The 18,173-nt window shown below is 39.2% G+C and overlaps 4 protein-coding genes across 7 annotated transcripts in view; all 4 read left to right on the forward strand.

Annotated features, from left to right (window-relative positions):
- The first annotated feature begins 300 nt into the window (after positions 1-300).
- Positions 301-4,855, forward strand: LOC113675464 (solute carrier family 49 member 4 homolog). The gene is made up of 3 exons (XM_027192046.2): positions 301-843; positions 2,224-2,932; positions 3,537-4,855. Exons 1-3 carry the CDS (start codon positions 543-545, stop codon positions 3,952-3,954), a joined length of 1,428 nt encoding a protein of 475 aa, XP_027047847.2. The 5' UTR covers positions 301-542; the 3' UTR covers positions 3,955-4,855.
- Positions 4,856-4,922: 67 nt separating this feature from the next.
- LOC113675465 (uncharacterized) lies at positions 4,923-8,862 on the forward strand. 3 transcript variants are annotated; one of them, XM_089185119.1, is made up of 4 exons: positions 4,947-5,158; positions 6,160-6,235; positions 7,078-7,244; positions 7,970-8,862. In XM_089185119.1, the coding sequence occupies exons 3-4, from the start codon at positions 7,109-7,111 to the stop codon at positions 8,665-8,667; spliced, it is 834 nt and encodes a 277-aa protein (XP_089041245.1). In that variant the 5' UTR covers positions 4,947-5,158; positions 6,160-6,235; positions 7,078-7,108; the 3' UTR covers positions 8,668-8,862. The 3 variants fall into 3 exon arrangements, with proteins under 3 accessions (XP_027047849.2, XP_089041245.1, XP_089041244.1); XM_027192048.2 differs by lacking the exon at positions 6,160-6,235 and having other exon boundaries at positions 4,923-5,158; XM_089185118.1 differs by lacking the exons at positions 4,947-5,158; positions 6,160-6,235 and having other exon boundaries at positions 7,110-7,244; positions 7,801-8,862.
- A 1,210-nt stretch (positions 8,863-10,072) lies between these two features.
- Positions 10,073-15,529, forward strand: LOC113675486 (solute carrier family 49 member 4 homolog). Its single transcript, XM_027192081.2, has 3 exons — positions 10,073-10,714; positions 11,333-12,053; positions 13,358-15,529. The coding sequence occupies exons 1-3, from the start codon at positions 10,408-10,410 to the stop codon at positions 13,902-13,904; spliced, it is 1,575 nt and encodes a 524-aa protein (XP_027047882.2). The 5' UTR covers positions 10,073-10,407; the 3' UTR covers positions 13,905-15,529.
- Positions 15,530-16,567: 1,038 nt separating this feature from the next.
- LOC113675439 (cytoskeleton-associated protein 5) overlaps positions 16,568-18,173 on the forward strand; it is a 34,339-nt gene continuing 32,733 nt past the window's right edge. For both annotated transcript variants that reach the window (XM_027192007.2, XM_089185122.1), the window contains exons 1-3: positions 16,568-16,781; positions 16,874-17,073; positions 17,805-17,928. In XM_027192007.2, coding sequence (XP_027047808.2) covers positions 16,725-16,781; positions 16,874-17,073; positions 17,805-17,928 — 381 coding nt within the window. In that variant the 5' untranslated portion in view covers positions 16,568-16,724. The remainder of the gene's footprint in view (positions 16,782-16,873; positions 17,074-17,804; positions 17,929-18,173) is intronic.

Genomic DNA, 18,173 nt, shown 5'->3' on the forward strand with positions numbered 1-18,173 from the left:
TCGGCCATGAATTGGCTGTGTTGCTTTCCTTCATCGGAGTTTCCCAGGGGCCCATGTTGGTCCATATGTTGGCCCATATTGGTCCATGTACTTATCATATTTGAGTATTTAACTCATTAATTCGACAGACGAATTATAAACGCCACCTTCTGAGAATTTTGCAAAACAAGTGGTGAAATAAGTATGTTACACCATATACCTAGCGTTTATTTACACGCGTGAGGACACGCGTGGCAGTTTTGCTCCTCGTGCGTGGTATCGATAGAGTCCAGGGTCTCTCAGTCGGGCCTGAGGTATAAAGAAAAGTTGCAAAAATGCTTTGCATAAATTTGCTTAATTGCCATTAAAATAAATAACAACCGGTATTTCACAACTACCACCTGATAAGCTGAATGGACATGACATTGGAGAGAGAAAGTTGGAAAAAAAAGGAGAAATATGTGTCTATATAACGATGTACTCTTCAGACGATAGGAAAGCGAATAATCGCATTAATCGACATCATAATATTTTAAACAATATCGGGTTTCAGGGAAGAAAACATGTCATTACGTGAAGTCGACGAAACAGCGCATCTCGTGGTTAACTCTTCGCCCGATGATATCGAGCACAGAATGGCGGCTGGGAGCATCAAAGTTTACAAACGAAGATGGTACATTTTGATCATTTTTACCCTGCTAAACACGACAGGAAATATTCTGTGGAATACTTGGCCACCGATTCAAGAGACATGCCAACTTGTGCTCGGATGGAATAAAACAAACGTGTTGATAATCGGTGCTCTTCAAGCGCTAGGATCTATTATCAGCATTGTGCCGTCCGCATGGCTTTTAGACACGAAAGGTAAGTTTTGTGCTTTATTTTACTGCTCCTATTTGTACGCATTACGAGAATCGATCGCTTCGTATGCTTCAAAACGGTAATCGATCGAGATTGAGTTTCGCTTTAGGATAATGTCACTAAATACCATAGTAAATGCTAATGAACCTTCGAACAGAAAGCCTTTTCCTTGTTGAAGACAAAATGTCAGAGTTTTCAATGTTGTTAGTAAAGCTGGTATCATTTCAGAACATCAAATTTTAGAAGAAGTTGTGCCTAAGGTCACGAAATTCAAACTCTGGCGTTATAATTTTTTCATCCTTTGTCCCGACTCCCCTAGCGCGATGCGCCCGAAAACAAAAAAAACAAACCAAAAAAACAAACCAAAACAAAACAGTGATTATGGCTGTTGGGCCGGCTTCAATTTCATTTTCTCGACAGTTTTTATTATATGGTCACTAAATACTATTGCAAATGCTTATGAACCTTCGAACATGAAGCCTTTTCCTTGATGGAGACAAAATGTCAGAGTTTTCACTGTGGTTAATATAGCCAGTATCATTTCAGAACATCAAATTCTACAGAGAGGTTGTTAGCAGGGTCACGAAATTCGAACTCAGGCGTTGTAATTACATTTTTTTCGTATAACTCTTAGACTTGTCCCGACTTCACTGGCGCGATACGCCTGAAAACAGAAAAAGAAGTTTAAAAAAAAAAACAGCAAATATGGCTGTTGTGCCGGCTTCAATTTAATTTTCTAGATATTTTTTTTTTATGAAAAAAAAAAAAAAAATGGAAGGTCTCAAGTCTGCAAGGAATAGGAGCGCATTGTGCAACCGACATGTGGTCAGAGACACTTTGCCGGAGTAGTGGGTTACTGTTAAAAAACGTCGAACCATTTTTTCTATGAATTTTGGACTTTGCTCTCCTAGTCCCCTTCATAAAATCGGTTATGGATGGTCCATTAATGCGCATGGGTTTTTCACGATACTGCGGCCCTTTAATCTGCCATACTTCCGCTTCAAAAGGAAGAAAAGTTTTCAGGTTAGAGCTCTATCAGAGAGAAGGGATTCGATCAGCTGATGAAATGGGAAGGATACGAAAATTAGCCTTTAAACGTTCATTTCTTTGGTTACCCGACAAAAGGGTCATAAAAGTGACTTAATTATCACCCACACGTTTTATTTTTTTCCAATATTATGACAAGGTATAAGATTTCACTGCTCGTAAATAAGATGGCGACTATTTTGTGTGGATGGCCCGTCAAAGGGGGATCCACAAATTTTTGGTAATTGAAGTAGTAAATGAAAAGGTAAATGTTTAAGTTTTGCAAATATACCAACACAGGATCGCGAAATACACGATATGTCAACATTAATTATTTTTCTTCGTGTGATTGTTTAGGTCTAAGATTTGCAGTGCTATGTTCCATATCACTTCAGACCTTCGCTGTCATCTGCGAACTTATCCCGGCCCACCCTGAATGGAGAACAGTATTTATAACGTTTGCAGAGTTCCTTATCTCGGTGGCCGTACCCGCGGTTCAGAACGCGGGAGTGCTTGTGCTGTCCGCGACATGGTTCCCGCCACACGAGCGCATGACCGCCACGGCTATCGCCACGCTGGCGTCGTATCTGGGTTCGGCTTTTAGCTACATCGTTGGGCCTCATCTCGTCCCAGACGTTGATTACGGCAACTTGACTAAATATGAAACGGGACAGAGCATCGACATCGCTACATTGAGGAATCACACCACTCCAGAACAAATGAAATTTCTTTTGTCAAGAATAAATGATTACTTGTTCATCGAAGCTGTTTTGGTGGGAGTTTTACTCTTCACGGTGTTGATTTATTTTCCTGCCAAACCGCCCAGCCCTCCAAGCCTTTCCTCCGCGGCTGGACGATTAGATTTTTGTTCTGGCGCCAAAACGTTACTGAAAAACCGGTCATTCTGGTTATTGTTGCTCATATTCAGTGTCAGTAACGGAGTAAACTGGGGTTGGTCTAGTGTCCAGGACCTCATCTTTTCCGGAGTGGGAATTGATCAGAAGACTGCTGGCTGGTTAGGATTCTCAGCAAATGTCGCGTCTCTTCTTGGTATTTCGTTTTCATGGTAAGTAGAAAAAAGAAGTCAGATTTCTATCTTTCGCTAACACTACGTTTTTCAAGCGTCATACTCCACTCTTTAATATTATCAGTGACAAATTTTGAGTACACTTAACGCCATAGGGTAAAAACTTATTTAAGGTCATTTCTTAGTTATTTGAGTTTCCATGCCAAATGCATATCACTTAGGGATGTTGGTATCTTTACTTTTACTTGTAAAAATGAAAAAAAGGAGACAATTATTTTTTCCAGAACGATAACAGCATAAGGACTTACGTTGGGGTTTCTACATAAGGCGCCTGAAGCATCGTTTGTGGGGGGAGGGGAAGGGTTCAGGGAGGGGTTGGGGGAAGAAGGTATGTGCGACCCGCGCGCGCTTTATGATTCCATCTGTGGCGCAAGCCCAAATTCGTCCTCAAGGTCCCTCTTCCAAAAGAGAGGAAGAAGAGCGAGCTTGGGAACGAACTTGCACCAATATTTTACAATTTTACATATACTACAACCATTATATTATTTTATTATGGTGAATTAGTACAGAAGGGCCACCATGTGGATAACTTACAAACCATTATTATTATTATTATTAGTATTATTTTATTTATTCTTTATAGGTATGCCGATCGCATTCAGAGTTTCACCAAGCCAATCTTAATATTCCTCTTTGTGGCTACAGCTGGAGCTCAAACAGTCCTATCGCTCGCATGTGAGGAGATTATTCCTCTCTCAAAACCAGTCTTCTTCGCCTCCGGTATCTCTCAGGTCGTTCTCTTTTGTGGAACTGTTCCTCTCATCATGGAACTCGCAGCAGAGTGCACATATCCGGTAGCTGAAGGTATCACTTCCGGTGTAATGGTCCTATCTGTATACGTCATCAATTTGATCTTCTTCATTGCTTTTATGTTCCCGCAAGCGAGCCCGCGATGGATGAACTGGTTACTAGTCTCCTCGACCGTGGTGTGTATTCCGCTTATTGCAGTTTACAAAGCGAAGTACAAGAGACTGGATGTAGACGAGTCAAAACAGAGTTAATAATGAGATAATTCGTAGTTGCAGGAGCCTGAGTAATGGGCCCTTGGTAGTTGTTAATAAAGGCGATGTCGCGCTTTAATTGTTGAGTGGTTCAGAGAAAAATGTTTAGGGACAATAGGAATGATAAAAATTTATTCCTTGTGGGAACGAAATCCTAACCTCCAAGTCAACAGACAGACCCTCTTACCAGCAGCAACCGCCACTGCCACCTCCATCATCAACAACAGCGACAGCAACTAAAGAAGGACAAGATCACCTCTCTTAATCTCTGAAAAAAACGTTTTTGCTCTAATGTGTAAATTTAGTACTTTAATACGGGAAGCCTTATGGAGAATTAGGCCATACCAGATTATTCGCGATCTTTCCGTTTCGAGTTCTATTGGTTGCGAATGTAAAGGTGTATTTTCTCAACAAAATACGGCTTCAACAACACAGGTTTGCACCGCGGTATTCGATTATTCATTCGTTCATATATTTACTTTTTTTTTTTATTCAACCATTCAATTATTCTTTCATTTATTCTTTCATTATCTAAATCTATTTATCGTTTTTGTGTAGGATAACGGTAGTGACAAGCCGAATACTTTACGCCTCTTCGATAAGGTGGCATTGACGTCTCGCAGTAAAGGGGTTTCGCCTTAGTCTGACAATTGCGAAACATTTTCCATTCCTTATGTTTTCTGATGCAACCATTTTGTTTTGCGGCACAGCTAAAGACACTTATCTGTATAATGTTGTGATCGTAGTAGTACGTTATTGTGGCTCATTTGGGCGTTGGTAGGAAATCAAGTTACTCTAGATTTAACTCAACTAAATTTAACGCTACGTAACGTTTTAATTTCACATTTTACGTGACGAAACTCCGCTATCTTGAATAAAGCCCAGTGCTTTCATTACTGGCCGAAGTGTCCTGGGCACAACAGCAGGTGTGTTTACAGTATACTCGACAGGTGCTAATTTGTCCATCCATTCAACACACAACACTGTTTCCCGGACGATCTTGGAACTCTTCAAATATCCAGCAATCTTGATATGCCCGCGGATATCAAAGAAATTAATCTTTTTTGAAGCAACTCACTGCTTAATAACAACACCTTACCAAATTTTTTTTATCGCGGAAGCTGATTCAAAATGTTGTTTTGGTTTATAATGTACATCTAGCAGTAAAAAAGCGTTGCAAATTGTACTGAAGGAGAATCAAGCGGTGAGTAAACAATAAAGATGTTTAATTTTTTTTTCTTTTAAACCTAAATTAGCCGAGGGAAAAAGTAACAGGCTCTTACCGATATCGGGTAGAAAGCTGAGCGAAACACGTTACTGAAAACAGGTCCAAAGGGTCGTTTTCCATTCAAAGCAGGGTAAATTAAACACAAAACCTTATATGTGTAAAATTTTAAGATGATATCTTCCGCACTTACGTCGTCATCGCCATTGAATTATTAATGAATAGGCGCTAAAGCGCTTATTTCTGAATTTTAACGACTACAATTACTAAAGAAAGCTAACCGCATACCCTCTGTTCCCTTTACATTTACTTCAGAGGGAAATTTGTCATCGAAGAAAATACTTATTTTCTCCATCTTCTTTAAGAATTTTCCGTTTTTGTAATCCTAAAATTTTAATGTAATTTTAAGATGAGGGTAGGAAAGGAACTTTATACCGGCAATGGGAAAACTTAGTAAGCCTTACCTCCTGTTTTTGCTTTTGCGCAATTTTAAGTAGAGAGAGAGAAGAGGAAGGAAGGCTTTCTTTGAATATGTATTTTGTCATCTGATGGTAGGTGGGAAGGAGTAACCTTAAAAAAAGTCGCGAAAATACTTATTTTCTGCATCTTGCAGAAAAAACTTTCTTATTTTTGATGCTTAAATTTGTATGGAATCTGAGATGACGACAATATAGAGATTTTATACAACCCAACAACTTAGTAAGCCTCACTTCCTGTTTTTTCTGTACGCAACTTTTGAGTATAGACAGGAGCCCGGGCTCCTGGTGTAGAGAAAGTACTGAGGAAGGCAGGCCTTTTTTGAGTAAACTCATGGTTGTGGCAAAGAAGCCTTAAAAAAAATTTTTGTAAGTCACGTCGAATACAACTCAAAATGATCACCGAATTATAATTCTTGTAAATCCTTTGATCATTAGACGACACTTCCTTTGGAGAGAATTTTACCACAATTGTGTTTTGTTGTTTTTTTCAACCATTGTTAGATCTTAGAGGGAAAGGCCAAACCAATATTAAGAGCCAGTAAACACCTGAGGGTTTTTATCCGGTTGTTAATTGCAGGTTTGCACAGTTGTCTCCCTTCATTGTTTGCCCGCTCTTAGCAACCTTCCTTTATCAACACATAATCTTTTACTGCACCTGTGGTTCAATTTTTTCACCTTCCTTACAAAGGAACACTAACTGACTCGGAGTGTGCACAATATCTCTATATACTGTATTCACACTTAATACGCTTTAGAGAAATGAACTCCTAAAAGCGGAAAGAAACAGCAATTTAGTGTTAATGAGACTGCTCTGGAGTCGAAGAAATCTGAAGTTATGCTCTTTACTGAATAAGGGCCTCTTCATATGAGCCCGGTAACCGGGCTGGCCCGGTTACCGAGACGAATTTTGTCGTCTGTTCATATGGGAAATTTCAGCCCGGTTACCGGGATGAAAAAGAGTCGAAAAGGGCGCGAAACGTGGACTGAGGCCCTGGGAACGAGTTTGAGCATGCGTAGTTGAAAAATTTTCATCCCGGTAACCGGGCTGGAGTGTTCATATGGGAAAATATTTCATCCCGGTTACCGAGATCTCGGTTTCTACAACCAAGATCTCGGTAACCGGGCTGGCCCGCCTTCTCATATGAACACATCGAAATTTTTACAAAGGAAATAGGAGTGAGGCGAGATCTCGGTAACCGGGCTAGCCCGGTCAACCGGGCTCATATGAAGAGGCCCTAAATTGGGCTATGTAGTTCTGAAAGTTTTGGATGTGTCCAAACATGAAAAGAAAGTATGTTAAAATGGAAATGCAAAAATATCTCAGAGAGATTTCTACACGGTATACTGCCAGCAGTATCATTGGGCTAGACATCAATAAGTGCTTGTCCCTTTTCATGCTTGTTATAATTTTATTCACAGGTTGCATTTTAGCTTTGAATGGATCAGCAAGATGCCTTTGAACGACTTCGCTAGCAGGGGAATTCAGTGCCACGGAATGGAATTTCGAATCCAGGGCCGCGCCCGGTCTACAATACCCCGGGTAAGGCGAGGAGCTTCTTCATCTCACGAGAGCAAAGACAACAAAGGTTTGGCTTTTAAAGTTTTCTGGTGCTTTGAGGTTCACGCTTTCGTGGCTTGTCCCGGTATGCTGGGTCCTAGTGGAGCAGGTATCACGCGAGGGCATGGGGTGGAAGTGAGCTTAAAAGCGACAAGCCCTACCTTTCCCTCCACTCATTATTTTGTCCGCCGGCTTTCGCCTCCTGTCCTCACTCGGCTCCCGCTCCGGTTTCGCTTCTTTCGCTTTGATAAAAGGAAAAATAAGATTTGCTACAGCAGTTTATAAGTATGGTCACTCTTTCCGGGTAGAATTCTGAATCATGCAGGTTGTCTTCTCCCCGTGCGTTTTTTATTGCTCCGTTTTCTGTATTAATTCTCCCAATTATGGGCATGCGTGGGGCGAAGTGAGCTAAAAAGCGACAAGCCCTACCCCTCCCTCCGCTCATCGCTTTTTTTCCGCTCTCGCCTCATGCCCTCACTCGGCTCCCGCACCGCTTTCGCATCATTCGCTTATTCATACACCGTGCGGTTTTGATTGCTCCGTTTTCTGTATTTATTCCCCCAATACCCCAATTATACTTTTAGAAGATGGCTGTGAGAGGTACTGAAATTTCCCGCTGGAGAGCAAAACGACACAGTGAATCCAACCAAGCTCTATCAAGGACTCAGGTTATGAACCGTTACACCACCGCCTCTGCCTCTTTTTGCGGAGCTTTTACTGTAACGCTTTATTATTTTTTGTTTAAATCGACAGCCACCCTTGGTGACAGAAATTTACCGCAACACGTCTCACCGAGATGTTTATGCAGGATCTCCGACAATGGATACGCATATAGCTGCCCTGATGTTATGTTTCCATCTGGGTTCACGACAAATGAGTGTAATATGTTGGCAACACGACAAAGAGCAACAAACTACCTTTTCCATACTTATAACGATAATGGACAGCCTGTAGAGTCGACGCAAAGAACAAACAGTTTTCGCTCTTCGAGTCTGGGCTTTAAATCCGTCAGCGCACCAACTGTAAATAAAATGATGTCTCCTTTAGGGATAACAAATCGCTCTCTGTCTTCAAGCAAGCGTGTTAGGTCTTCTGTTTTGTCCAGGAGAAGTGAAAAGGACAACAGAACAACAGCACCTCGCAGAGAAAGCCTTGTGCATGAAAAGGAAGCTACTATTGACGATTCCTCAACAGTGATAATCATTCGAAGCTTGAATCATGATCATTCTCCATCTGCGCGATTAGAGCGCTATTTAATAAGCTTGCAACGGGCAGGGTACCTAACAAGTACCAAAAAAAATTGGAGGGAAAATGCTTCGGTCGAGTTAATTAGAGGAATCACAAAAAATGGGGAAATTACGTTAAAGTCGAAGTTTCCTCCCCATCCACCGGTGTATTTATTTGATAGAACGATAAAAGATTCCCCATTTGATAATAAAAACAGACGATAGATATCTACTTATACCAAAAGAAGTTAAACAGGCACAAAAACGTAGCTTCTGTTTATTTATGAAAAAATAAATGCAAACGTATGTTGATTACGCACTCATTTCACTCAAATCAGAACACATATCACTTACAAACTTTATGGGCGGCCGTCACCGCCAAAAATATAGGCATAATAAATGGTTTGTAATAAACAGAAATAGTCTAATTGTCTTTGGGAGAACGGTTTATCTTATCTCAAAAGATTTATCTAAAATACAAATGGACAAGTCGTCTTTGGTGAAATGAAATATTCAAACAAAAAATGGTTTATACAATTCAGAAACTAGGTGTTTTTGAATTGATTCAATAAAAACACGATTGGCCAAGTGTTAACTGAAATGGTTCAGTGTCGAAATGACAAACAGTTGAGCTAACTGTACTTTGACTCAGTGACTTGACACAAACGGTTCAGAGTAGTGTTAAGTTATCGGCAAATGGTTAATCGTAAGCCGCAATGGCTTAGTATCGCACCAGTCTACTCACCGTAAAGTAAAATGGTTTAGCGTGACGACAAATGGTTTAGTACAGACCGAAATGGTTTATTAGAGCAGATGGTTTACGCCATAACCGCTAAAAATAAAAAAAGTGAAATGGACAAGTCAAGCTTGAAATGAAATAGTCTATGTCGGGTCTTACGTCCCAACCCTTTAGTTTTTATAGTTTTTAGGCGCCCTTTAGTCGTAGTTTCGTCGTCTTAAAACAATGAATCGCTTTATCACGTTTCCTAGCTATGGTTCTGACTGCCTAGACTTTAAATGTGTTGTTGCGTAAAATGATGCATTTTACCACGGTCACACGTAACAATAATTGTCCATTTGCATTTTAAATAAATCTCTTGAAATAGTATAAACCGTTCTCCAAAAGACAATTAGACTATTTCCGTTCATTACAAACCATATACATTTTGCCTGTATTTTTGGCGGTGACGGCCGCTCATAACACTTCAGTGTGTAAAAAGGAAAGAAAAGAAAAGAACCGAGAAACCCCTCAGTTTCCTAGTTAATTCTCTAAACTACAAACGGAGAAAGAAAATGGAATTTATTGATTGAAGATGAAGTCAAGGGAAGAAAGACTAAAACCCCAAAGGAAAATCTCAAACAGGTACTGATTCGCTGTCTTCCCGCATCAAGTGCGCTGTGTGCATTCGTGACCCAAGGCGAGCTAGCTACTTGCAGGAATAAACGCGAGAATAAAACCAAGTTTTACTTTACTTTTCGATCACTTACATATTAAATAGCTCTCCTTGGCTTGTCGTCTTTAAAATAGACGAAAAGAAATGTTATCTCGCGTGACTTGGAGTTGACGCGCGCGAGTTGAAATGACGTGTAGTCATATTCTTACCCTGTCCTCCCCCGCAGAGTCTTTCCTGAACGGTGATCACATGACGATATAAATACTGTGAACTCCGGCGGTAAAGTAAGAAGTTTCCTTCGCTACTGATTTTTTTCCTTGCCCTCAAGGTGTAATTCTGCGCTAAGGTTATTCCAGAGGGAGAGGAAAAAGGGCTTACGTTGTTCCAAGTAAAGTAGTGCATGCTTTCTCATTTTGAAGCTATATTTGGGACGCCGGTCGGGTCCTAAAATTTTATGCAAAAAACCGGAAACAGCGGAAGAGAAACCTTTCCAAAAAATCAAGAAGCCTTTTCAAACGCAAAGTGAAAGAGAAACTTTGTAATTTGCCTGTCTTTTGGCTTCGCAATCACAATGAACCAAGGGAAATCCTTCGAGGAGAGAGCAGCATTGCTTCGTTCTGATGATCGCCGATACAAATCCATTGGATCTGTTCACCAGAATAAATGCAAAATTTACAAGCGGCGATGGTACATTTTGGCAGTCTTCTCAGTCGTTGCTGCATTGAATAATTTGATCTGGAATACGTGGGGACCCATACAAGGCACTTCACAAGTGGTGTTTGGCTGGGATAGTACGACCATAACGTTGCTTGCAGATTGGGGTCCAATTTCGTTCGTGGTCACAGTAGTACCAATGTGCTGGCTTATGGATATGAAAGGTAATTGGAAGAAAGAGTTATAATGAAGTTAAAAGTTAGATTGTAAGATTCCAAGCGATAGCATGTGATTCTTTTACAGTTTGTTTGATTTTATTGAAGCACTGTATTGATCTGTTGTACGCTTCGTAGGTTTTTTTTTTTATGTGGTAGAGATCTTTTCAACTGAGTGTTGAAAGCAAAGCCAAAGTGTTCGTAATAGTCGATCACAACGAAGGAAATATGTTACGAGGCCAACGAGAATTTATAGGACTGATCTGAAGTTAAGAAAAATTTAAGTGACTTGATGATACTCTGGTAATCAGCCAACATATGAACTGAGATTTCATCTGACCTCCGGTACCCGTTGTTCCAGAGGTGAATAATGCTACTCATTGGATCCATCTCTATCTGATGGCTATGGCAATATGTTTTGTTGACGTTTATCCCCTGGATGGCGATTTATTCATTGGATAGCATTACTGGCCCTTTGAACAACTGGATCCTGGTCAGTCCATAAAAGTTGACCATTGGGCAACTGGTAAACTTTGAACTGGTGGATTTGCCAGGAACACAAGATCTATTCATTGTGTAGTGGTTGTAACTGTACATCTTCCTCCTTTTTGCTTCTTTATTCTCTAGGTTTAAGAGTAGCTGTTCTGGCGGCTGTTTTCTGTGAATTCATTGGAGCAGGTCTGCGATGTATACCCCTTAATGATGAGCATGTTACCCTTCAAACTTGGCTCATCCACTGTGGACAATTCATAACTGGAATTGGAGGACCCATTGCCATGGCAGCAGCTCCAATGGTGTCTGCAGCATGGTTTCCTCCAGATCAGCGAACAACAGCTACAGCCATTTCCTCCCTTGCCTGCTATAGTGGAACTGCACTTTCTTTTATTCTTGGACCCCTTATGGTTCCAGATGTAGGGGATATGAAAGCTGCGCAAAATTTAACCACTAACTCAGGGATTGACTATTTGGCTTTAAGAGAGCTTTTTAACCAGAGTGAGATTGACCATTTGAGAGATAAAATCATGAATCTCATGTACACTGAGTTGGGGATCACTACTATAACGATGCTCTTTGTTATCATCCATTTTCCTGAGAAGCCAAAGCTACCACCAAGCGTTACTGCTGCTATGGGACGGCTGGAATTTAAAATCGGTGCCAAGAACTTACTGAAGAATGGCCAGTTCTGGTTGTTGGTTTTTATTTATGGTATGGGAACCGGAGTCTATGGCGGTTGGTGCTCGATATTGGATCTTAATCTCTCACAGTTCCACATTGATCAGAAAACAGCTGGATGGTTGGGATTTGGGGCTGTTGTTGCTGGATCAGTCTCAGGAATTTCCCTCTCAATGTAAGTACTATATTGTTATGCGTAAAAGGTTTTACATGATGCAAGTTTAGCTGACGGCTTAGTCAATCTGCCTCTTGTATCTGGTTATCAGCAGAGAGACTTAGAACTGTGACAAGAGTGTATGGATTGCTTTCAGCCTTCCAGTCATTAACCCTGTACACCTTAAAATCAGTATGCATATTCTCCATACTGTTCTTTACACATTTTCTAAGATAATGAGATGGAGATTAAGTGTGGATGCCAACAATTAGAAAACATTAAAGCCAGCAAAGCACAACTAATCAATGAATGCCTTAGGAAACCATGGTACACAGAAACAATAGCCAGATCAAAATGCACCAATTGCAGCAGACCACCATTATACATAATGCTGTGCCGGAACCAGTTGACCCCATAGCCTGAAGAAGACTTGCAGTAAACAGTCAAAATGTCGCGATCAACATCTAGCAACTTTGTTATGATGAACAACAACCTATTTCATAAAGGGGATTATAATTATGCCAATCAGAGGCTTCTTAAATTTCTTATTATTTCCCACATTCTCATGACCTTTACATTTGATTCAAGGGTGACACTGTAAGGAGAAATTAGATGTTAGTCACTCTGAGGAGTCAAAGGGTTAAGGCAGACAGAAGACAGTATATCAGTGAAAAAGAGATAAGATCTCATTTCACTTGTACATTTATTTCACTCTTTTACAACCAAGAGTGATCAAAAAGGATTTATTTTTACATTGTTCTTACATTTTTATGCAATGGGGTGACAAAAAGGAAAGGAAAACAAACTTGATTATTACCAAATTCCCAGAGCTAAATCCCAACAAAATGTGTAGCAGACAGTAAAGGGAATTTTAATTGAGATCATGAGGGTAAAGTGGTTAAGAACTAAACAAAATGTAAGAAAAACCTAGATAAACTTTACCATTTTTGTTTGGAGAAAAAATGGACTGGAATTAAAATGAGGCCCAGTCAGTGTGAATCTCTGATTGTTACACTTGTGAAGACACTTGTGGTTTAGGTTATGTAGGCCTTTTGACCCCCAAGAGTTAGTAATGTCTAATTTCTCCTTACCTTATCAGCCTTGAATCAAACAGTAAGGTCACAAGAATATATGAAATGGTCACCAACTAAAGAGGCTTGTGATTTTTAAAGAAATTCTCCTTTTCGACACCTCAGGAAATGTAATGAGAACAGTATGGAGAATATGCATACTATGTTGGGGTGTAAAGGGTTAACAAAATACCAAAGCTATGTTGATTTGTGTTAGTATTCACTTACAATTTATTGGTAATATTGTTTCCTTAGATTTGCAGACCACTTCACTCGTTACATGAAGCTGATTGTTATAGCACTCTTGACTGGTGCCACAGTATCACTGATGATATTTACTCTGATTTGTGCTGGTGTTCTTCCATACTCAAAAGTGGTCCTGTTTGTAACCAGCATCCTGGGAGGACTGTTTGTAAATGGAACAATTCCTTTGTTCTTTGAATTAGCAGTGGAATCTACGTACCCGGTTGCAGAGGGAATCACTTCAGGTTTTCTGACATTCTCCAATAATTTCCTGCAAGTTGTTTTCTATATCTTCCCAATGCTGCCGAAGTTTGGGTTGAAATGGATTAACTGGTGCACATTTGTGACAACTGCCCTTTGTATTCCTCTACTGGCACTTTGGAGGCAAAAGCGTTACCGCTCTGATGTTGATGCCAAAGACTGCTACATTCCTGCCCCACATAACAGAGAATTGAATGGTGAGGTTAATTATGGTGGCATGTCATCTACTAGTACAAATGGACATCCTTCATTTCCTTCAATACAGGAAAACACTGATGGTTTGACTCCCAGTGCATGAAATTGATACTCCCAATTTTTTTGATAATTTGGATAACTTAACCTCCCCAAATGTATTTACAAAACCCTCCTGTTGATAGCAATTTAAAGGGGATATTTACAGGGTTGAATGTTTCCTAAGTTTTACTCCTTGAGCCATTATGTTTCTCTGACACCTTCTTTGCCTTGGTTCATACAGAGGAGCTGCTTTCTACTCCTACTGAAAAGATATATCACTAAAAATTCATCCTTCTGTTTTAGAAGTTGTAGGGAGATAGGGAGAAGTCATTTCTGAAAATAAAAAAGGATGTTGAAATTTCATCTTGGTCACCATGTATGCTTAATACTTGTAACTATCTTGATTGATAAACCTTTAACCCCTTAGAGTGTCTGCCTTCTAGTTTCTCCTTACAGTATCACCAATAAATCAAATGTAAAGGTCACAAGTATAAAAGAAAGGGTCACCAATTTAACTCTTTAACTCCCAAGATCTGATTGTTAATTCTCCCTTCTAGCTGCTACACATTTCCTTGTAAATTAGCTATGAGAACTTGGTGTTAGATCAAGATAGCAGCTTCTACCTGATAACTTTGAATATTCTCGTTACCTATTGGCTGAATAATGTATGGTTATTGTAGGGAGAGGTTTTATGTTAATCACTTCTGGGAGTTAAAGGGTTAAGAAGTTCTTGATTGTCAAAACAAATTCTCCTTGTCAGTACCATAGGAAATGTAAAGAGAATACTTTGGAGAATACCAATACCAATATTAGGGTATAAGGGGTTAATTTGATTTAATTTTATTGCAAATTGTGTCACTTATGGGCTTATAGGCCTTGTTAAATATTTGACACTCGGGCATATACCCCAGCTATAAAAATTTTCAAAGTATTTATTTGATACTGTCAATGTGTTTGTTCTCCTCACTTAAACCTTCTCCTTATTTCTGTAGTACAAAATAATTGGGATGATCCATTTACCAGTGTGAGGATAATTCTCAATTAATTATTGAAAGTCACCTGGAATTACCCACATTGATTTTGGTTGCTTTGCCCAGTGAATGTACCTTGTGTTATTTATTTTTTTTGAGGCTGTTATTGGCTGTCGTGACACCTTTGAATTTATTTGTAATGGTACTCAAATTAACTGCCCATTGCATGCTCAGATGATGATAGCAATGAAACAAGTGTACCACTGATTTGATTTAGTATTGAACTTCCTGGATGACTATGTACTGTGTTGCATTTGTAAAGCAAATCAACGTAAAAGCAATTAGAGCATTTTTCATTAAGTATGCAAGGTAACACTGACTTGCCTTGGTCATAATATATTACACCCTGTGATCTGTTCACAAAACTTTTGCTACTGATTATGCAATATCCTTTTTTACGTGAAATAATTACATTCACTTTTTGGTGAGCTTCTATTAAAAGTGTTCCTGTGGTAATTTATTACAGTTAACCTTACTCAGAATAGAATTATAGTCTCAAAGTTGACTCTTTTCCTCCAAATTAATTGTTATCACATATGGTGCACTTTAAGATATATTTTTAAAAGCATTATCAAAAAATTACTGTAAAATTATTTTATTATGAGATTACTTCTTTGACAGATTATTGACAACACAAATAAATGTTATTGACACATCCAGTTTTTTTGCTGTGAATTGTTTAGTATGGGTTTACAATAATGCTCTGATAAATTCGTAGCTTCAACAACCCCCCCACCTTCCCTCCCCCCCAGGGGCAACCCACAGGCATTTGACTATATTCCATAATCAGTTTGTCCCCAAAAGGAACCAGGTTGTTTCTTAAAACTGAATAGGCAGATGGTCCCTCTGTCAGAAAAAGAAAAAATTAAGTTTATATGTAAAGGATATTTAGTCTTTTTAACAAATAGATTCCAAGTTGCCATGCGTCTGTTCAGTGATAGATCACAGATGACATCAAAATGTGGTAAGAACAAAAAAGTGGCACATGAGGCACAGCCGAGTGTGTCGCTGATGTTCTTACCACATTTTGACGTCCTCTGTGATCTATTACTGAACAGATGCATGGCAACTTGGAATCTATCTGTTTTGTATAATAAAGAATTAACAAAAGTTTTAATGATGATGTCATCTATATGTCTGTCCTCCGATAGATTATAAGTGAAAACCAATCAGAAAGCGTGCACAACTGACCTTATTATATAATTTGTGATAGATAACGGAAATGTAAGTACAGAACTACTGTACTTACCAGACCTAACTTTGTGACACACGCTTCCAATCTCTTTGATTTTGAGGTGATTGAGTGCCTAAGCATTCATTTTCTATTTATTTTTTTGAAATCCAGTGGTTCATAGAGTCCTTACGGCCCCCATCCCCTCGGTGAGAAGAGACCCCTAGTTCTCGCATCTCCACTTACCCTTGTCTCGCGCGTTTTCTCGCGTGGACCCTTATTTTAAATTTTTCTCGCTTAGAGAAAATATCACCCAAATAAAGTTATAAAGAAGCACGGATATGATTTTTCCTGGCCAGAAAAAAGAGATAAGAAAACTTGACGCTTAAATTGAAAGACCCAGCAAGTCATTCTTTATGTCCTTCATCGAATCTCTTAAACTTACTTTGTTATGTGACATTTCATGAGTCTTACACTTCCATACATGATATCATTGCTTTGGTAGCATGTTAGTGATTGGTTCTTATTGATCACGTGCTCTGTCTGAGTCGGCCATTTCAAATGTTCGTTGCAAAGTGCAGCGGAGTTAACGTTACAAAATTTTATTTTGCCACGCTCTGGGAAAGGATTACGAGCTGTACTTGTGCATACATTTGTTCGTTTGAAAAATATACGATATACCATGGCAGAGGATGCCGATATTACAAAGCTCCCGCTCGAAGATCGTTTAGGTCACAAGGTGAATGAATTTCGCGCCTTGCTCAAATCCAATATTTTGGAAATGATGGGGAAGTTTAGAGCTTATGTGAAAATGGTATTTTCATCTTCTAGGTGTGGAAAGCGAGGTTGAGCGGCTACGAAGAGCTTGTGAAAATTTATCGAAAGATTGACGATGAAAGTAGCAATGAATTCAACAAGTATCTCGGAATGCTGAAGAAATTTGTCATCGATAATAATGCTGTTGCCCAAGAGAAGGGTCTTGAAGCAGTATTAGCTTTTTTAGAAGCTGCTTCTCCTTCGATTTCTGGCAGGTAAGTCCCTCCTGATTTTTTCTTTCTCTACGTTAAATCATTGTCATCATGTATTTTAATCGAACGCGATAAAACTTTAATTTTAATAGGTGTTCAAGTGGTAAACAAATCTGCCATCGATTAGACAGCCTGATATGGGTTATTTTGGCGAAAGTACAATATAAAACAACCTAATTTCAGTCTCTTTCTAAGACAAGAGAGCTTCTAATTAATGCCTATTATACTGGTTGAATATGATAAATTCGGCATAATTACAACTTTTATAATATAATTCATGGTGTATGGATCAATGTTTTTAAAATTTCTCATGGGAACTCAATCACCTGTTAATCAAAGCCTCACTGCTATTAACTATAATGTTTTTTAGATAATAAAATATTGCCAATGATAGTGTCAAACCTCAAAGTTTGATTTCTATTGTAGAAGAACCAGAAATCAAGGACCTGATGCAATTGGTGTACAGGGTTTGAATTTTTGACAAAAGATTAAAGTTGTGCTGGATGACTTATTTCTGAGATTTGGTGATTTTTAGAAGTCTGTTAGTAACAATGCAAGGCCTATTCAGTAGTGTGGGCACCAGGTTGAGAATGCCCAGAGCCCTGAGCCCAGAAGTATGACAATTGGACAAATTTAAGGACCTCATGCTCTTTAGAGTAGGAAGTACATAGTGTTCACCCTGACAAGAGACAATGACGGCATTTAACATTTCTTGATGTGGACTTTCATTCAAGGGTTGCTGGTGATTTGATAGCAGGAGTGGTCACTAAGTGTCTGAATGCAAGACCAAAAACCAAAGAAAAAGGGATTAACATAATTTTGATGTACATAGAAGTTGAGAAGCAAGATGTGGTTCAAGTAAGTGAAATGGATGGTGTCTCTCCTTACTTTTGAAATGATTTTGCATGATTTTATTGTTGGTATTCTAATACAATTTGGAGCCTTTGGCAAAACATCTGTAAAATTTGTCGGCACATGCAATATACAGAATGTTTAGTACTCAGATTCTCTGCTGTTTATGCATTTGGGGTGGGAGGAGGAGGGGGGTTGGTCCTAGCCAAGTAACCTCTAACTCCTTGTTAACCTTCAATTTTGTTACATGT

Source organism: Pocillopora damicornis, chromosome 10 (genome assembly GCF_964200805.1).
Source record: "Pocillopora damicornis chromosome 10, jaPocDami1.2, whole genome shotgun sequence".
NCBI lineage: Eukaryota > Metazoa > Cnidaria > Anthozoa > Scleractinia > Pocilloporidae > Pocillopora > Pocillopora damicornis.

Excerpts from the sequence above, each read along its gene's own strand:
- LOC113675464 (XM_027192046.2), top strand. The coding sequence starts at position 543 with ATGTCATTACGTGAAGTCGACGAAACAGCGCATCTCGTGGTTAACTCT. Across the intron at positions 844-2,223 it reads ATGGCTTTTAGACACGAAAG|GTCTAAGATTTGCAGTGCTA; the intron begins GTAAGTTTTGTG and ends GTGATTGTTTAG. Across the intron at positions 2,933-3,536 it reads CTTGGTATTTCGTTTTCATG|GTATGCCGATCGCATTCAGA; the intron begins GTAAGTAGAAAA and ends TATTCTTTATAG.
- LOC113675465 (XM_089185118.1), top strand. The coding sequence starts at position 7,804 with ATGGCTGTGAGAGGTACTGAAATTTCCCGCTGGAGAGCAAAACGACAC.
- LOC113675486 (XM_027192081.2), top strand. The coding sequence starts at position 10,408 with ATGAACCAAGGGAAATCCTTCGAGGAGAGAGCAGCATTGCTTCGTTCT. Across the intron at positions 10,715-11,332 it reads CTGGCTTATGGATATGAAAG|GTTTAAGAGTAGCTGTTCTG; the intron begins GTAATTGGAAGA and ends TTTATTCTCTAG. Across the intron at positions 12,054-13,357 it reads TCAGGAATTTCCCTCTCAAT|ATTTGCAGACCACTTCACTC; the intron begins GTAAGTACTATA and ends TTGTTTCCTTAG.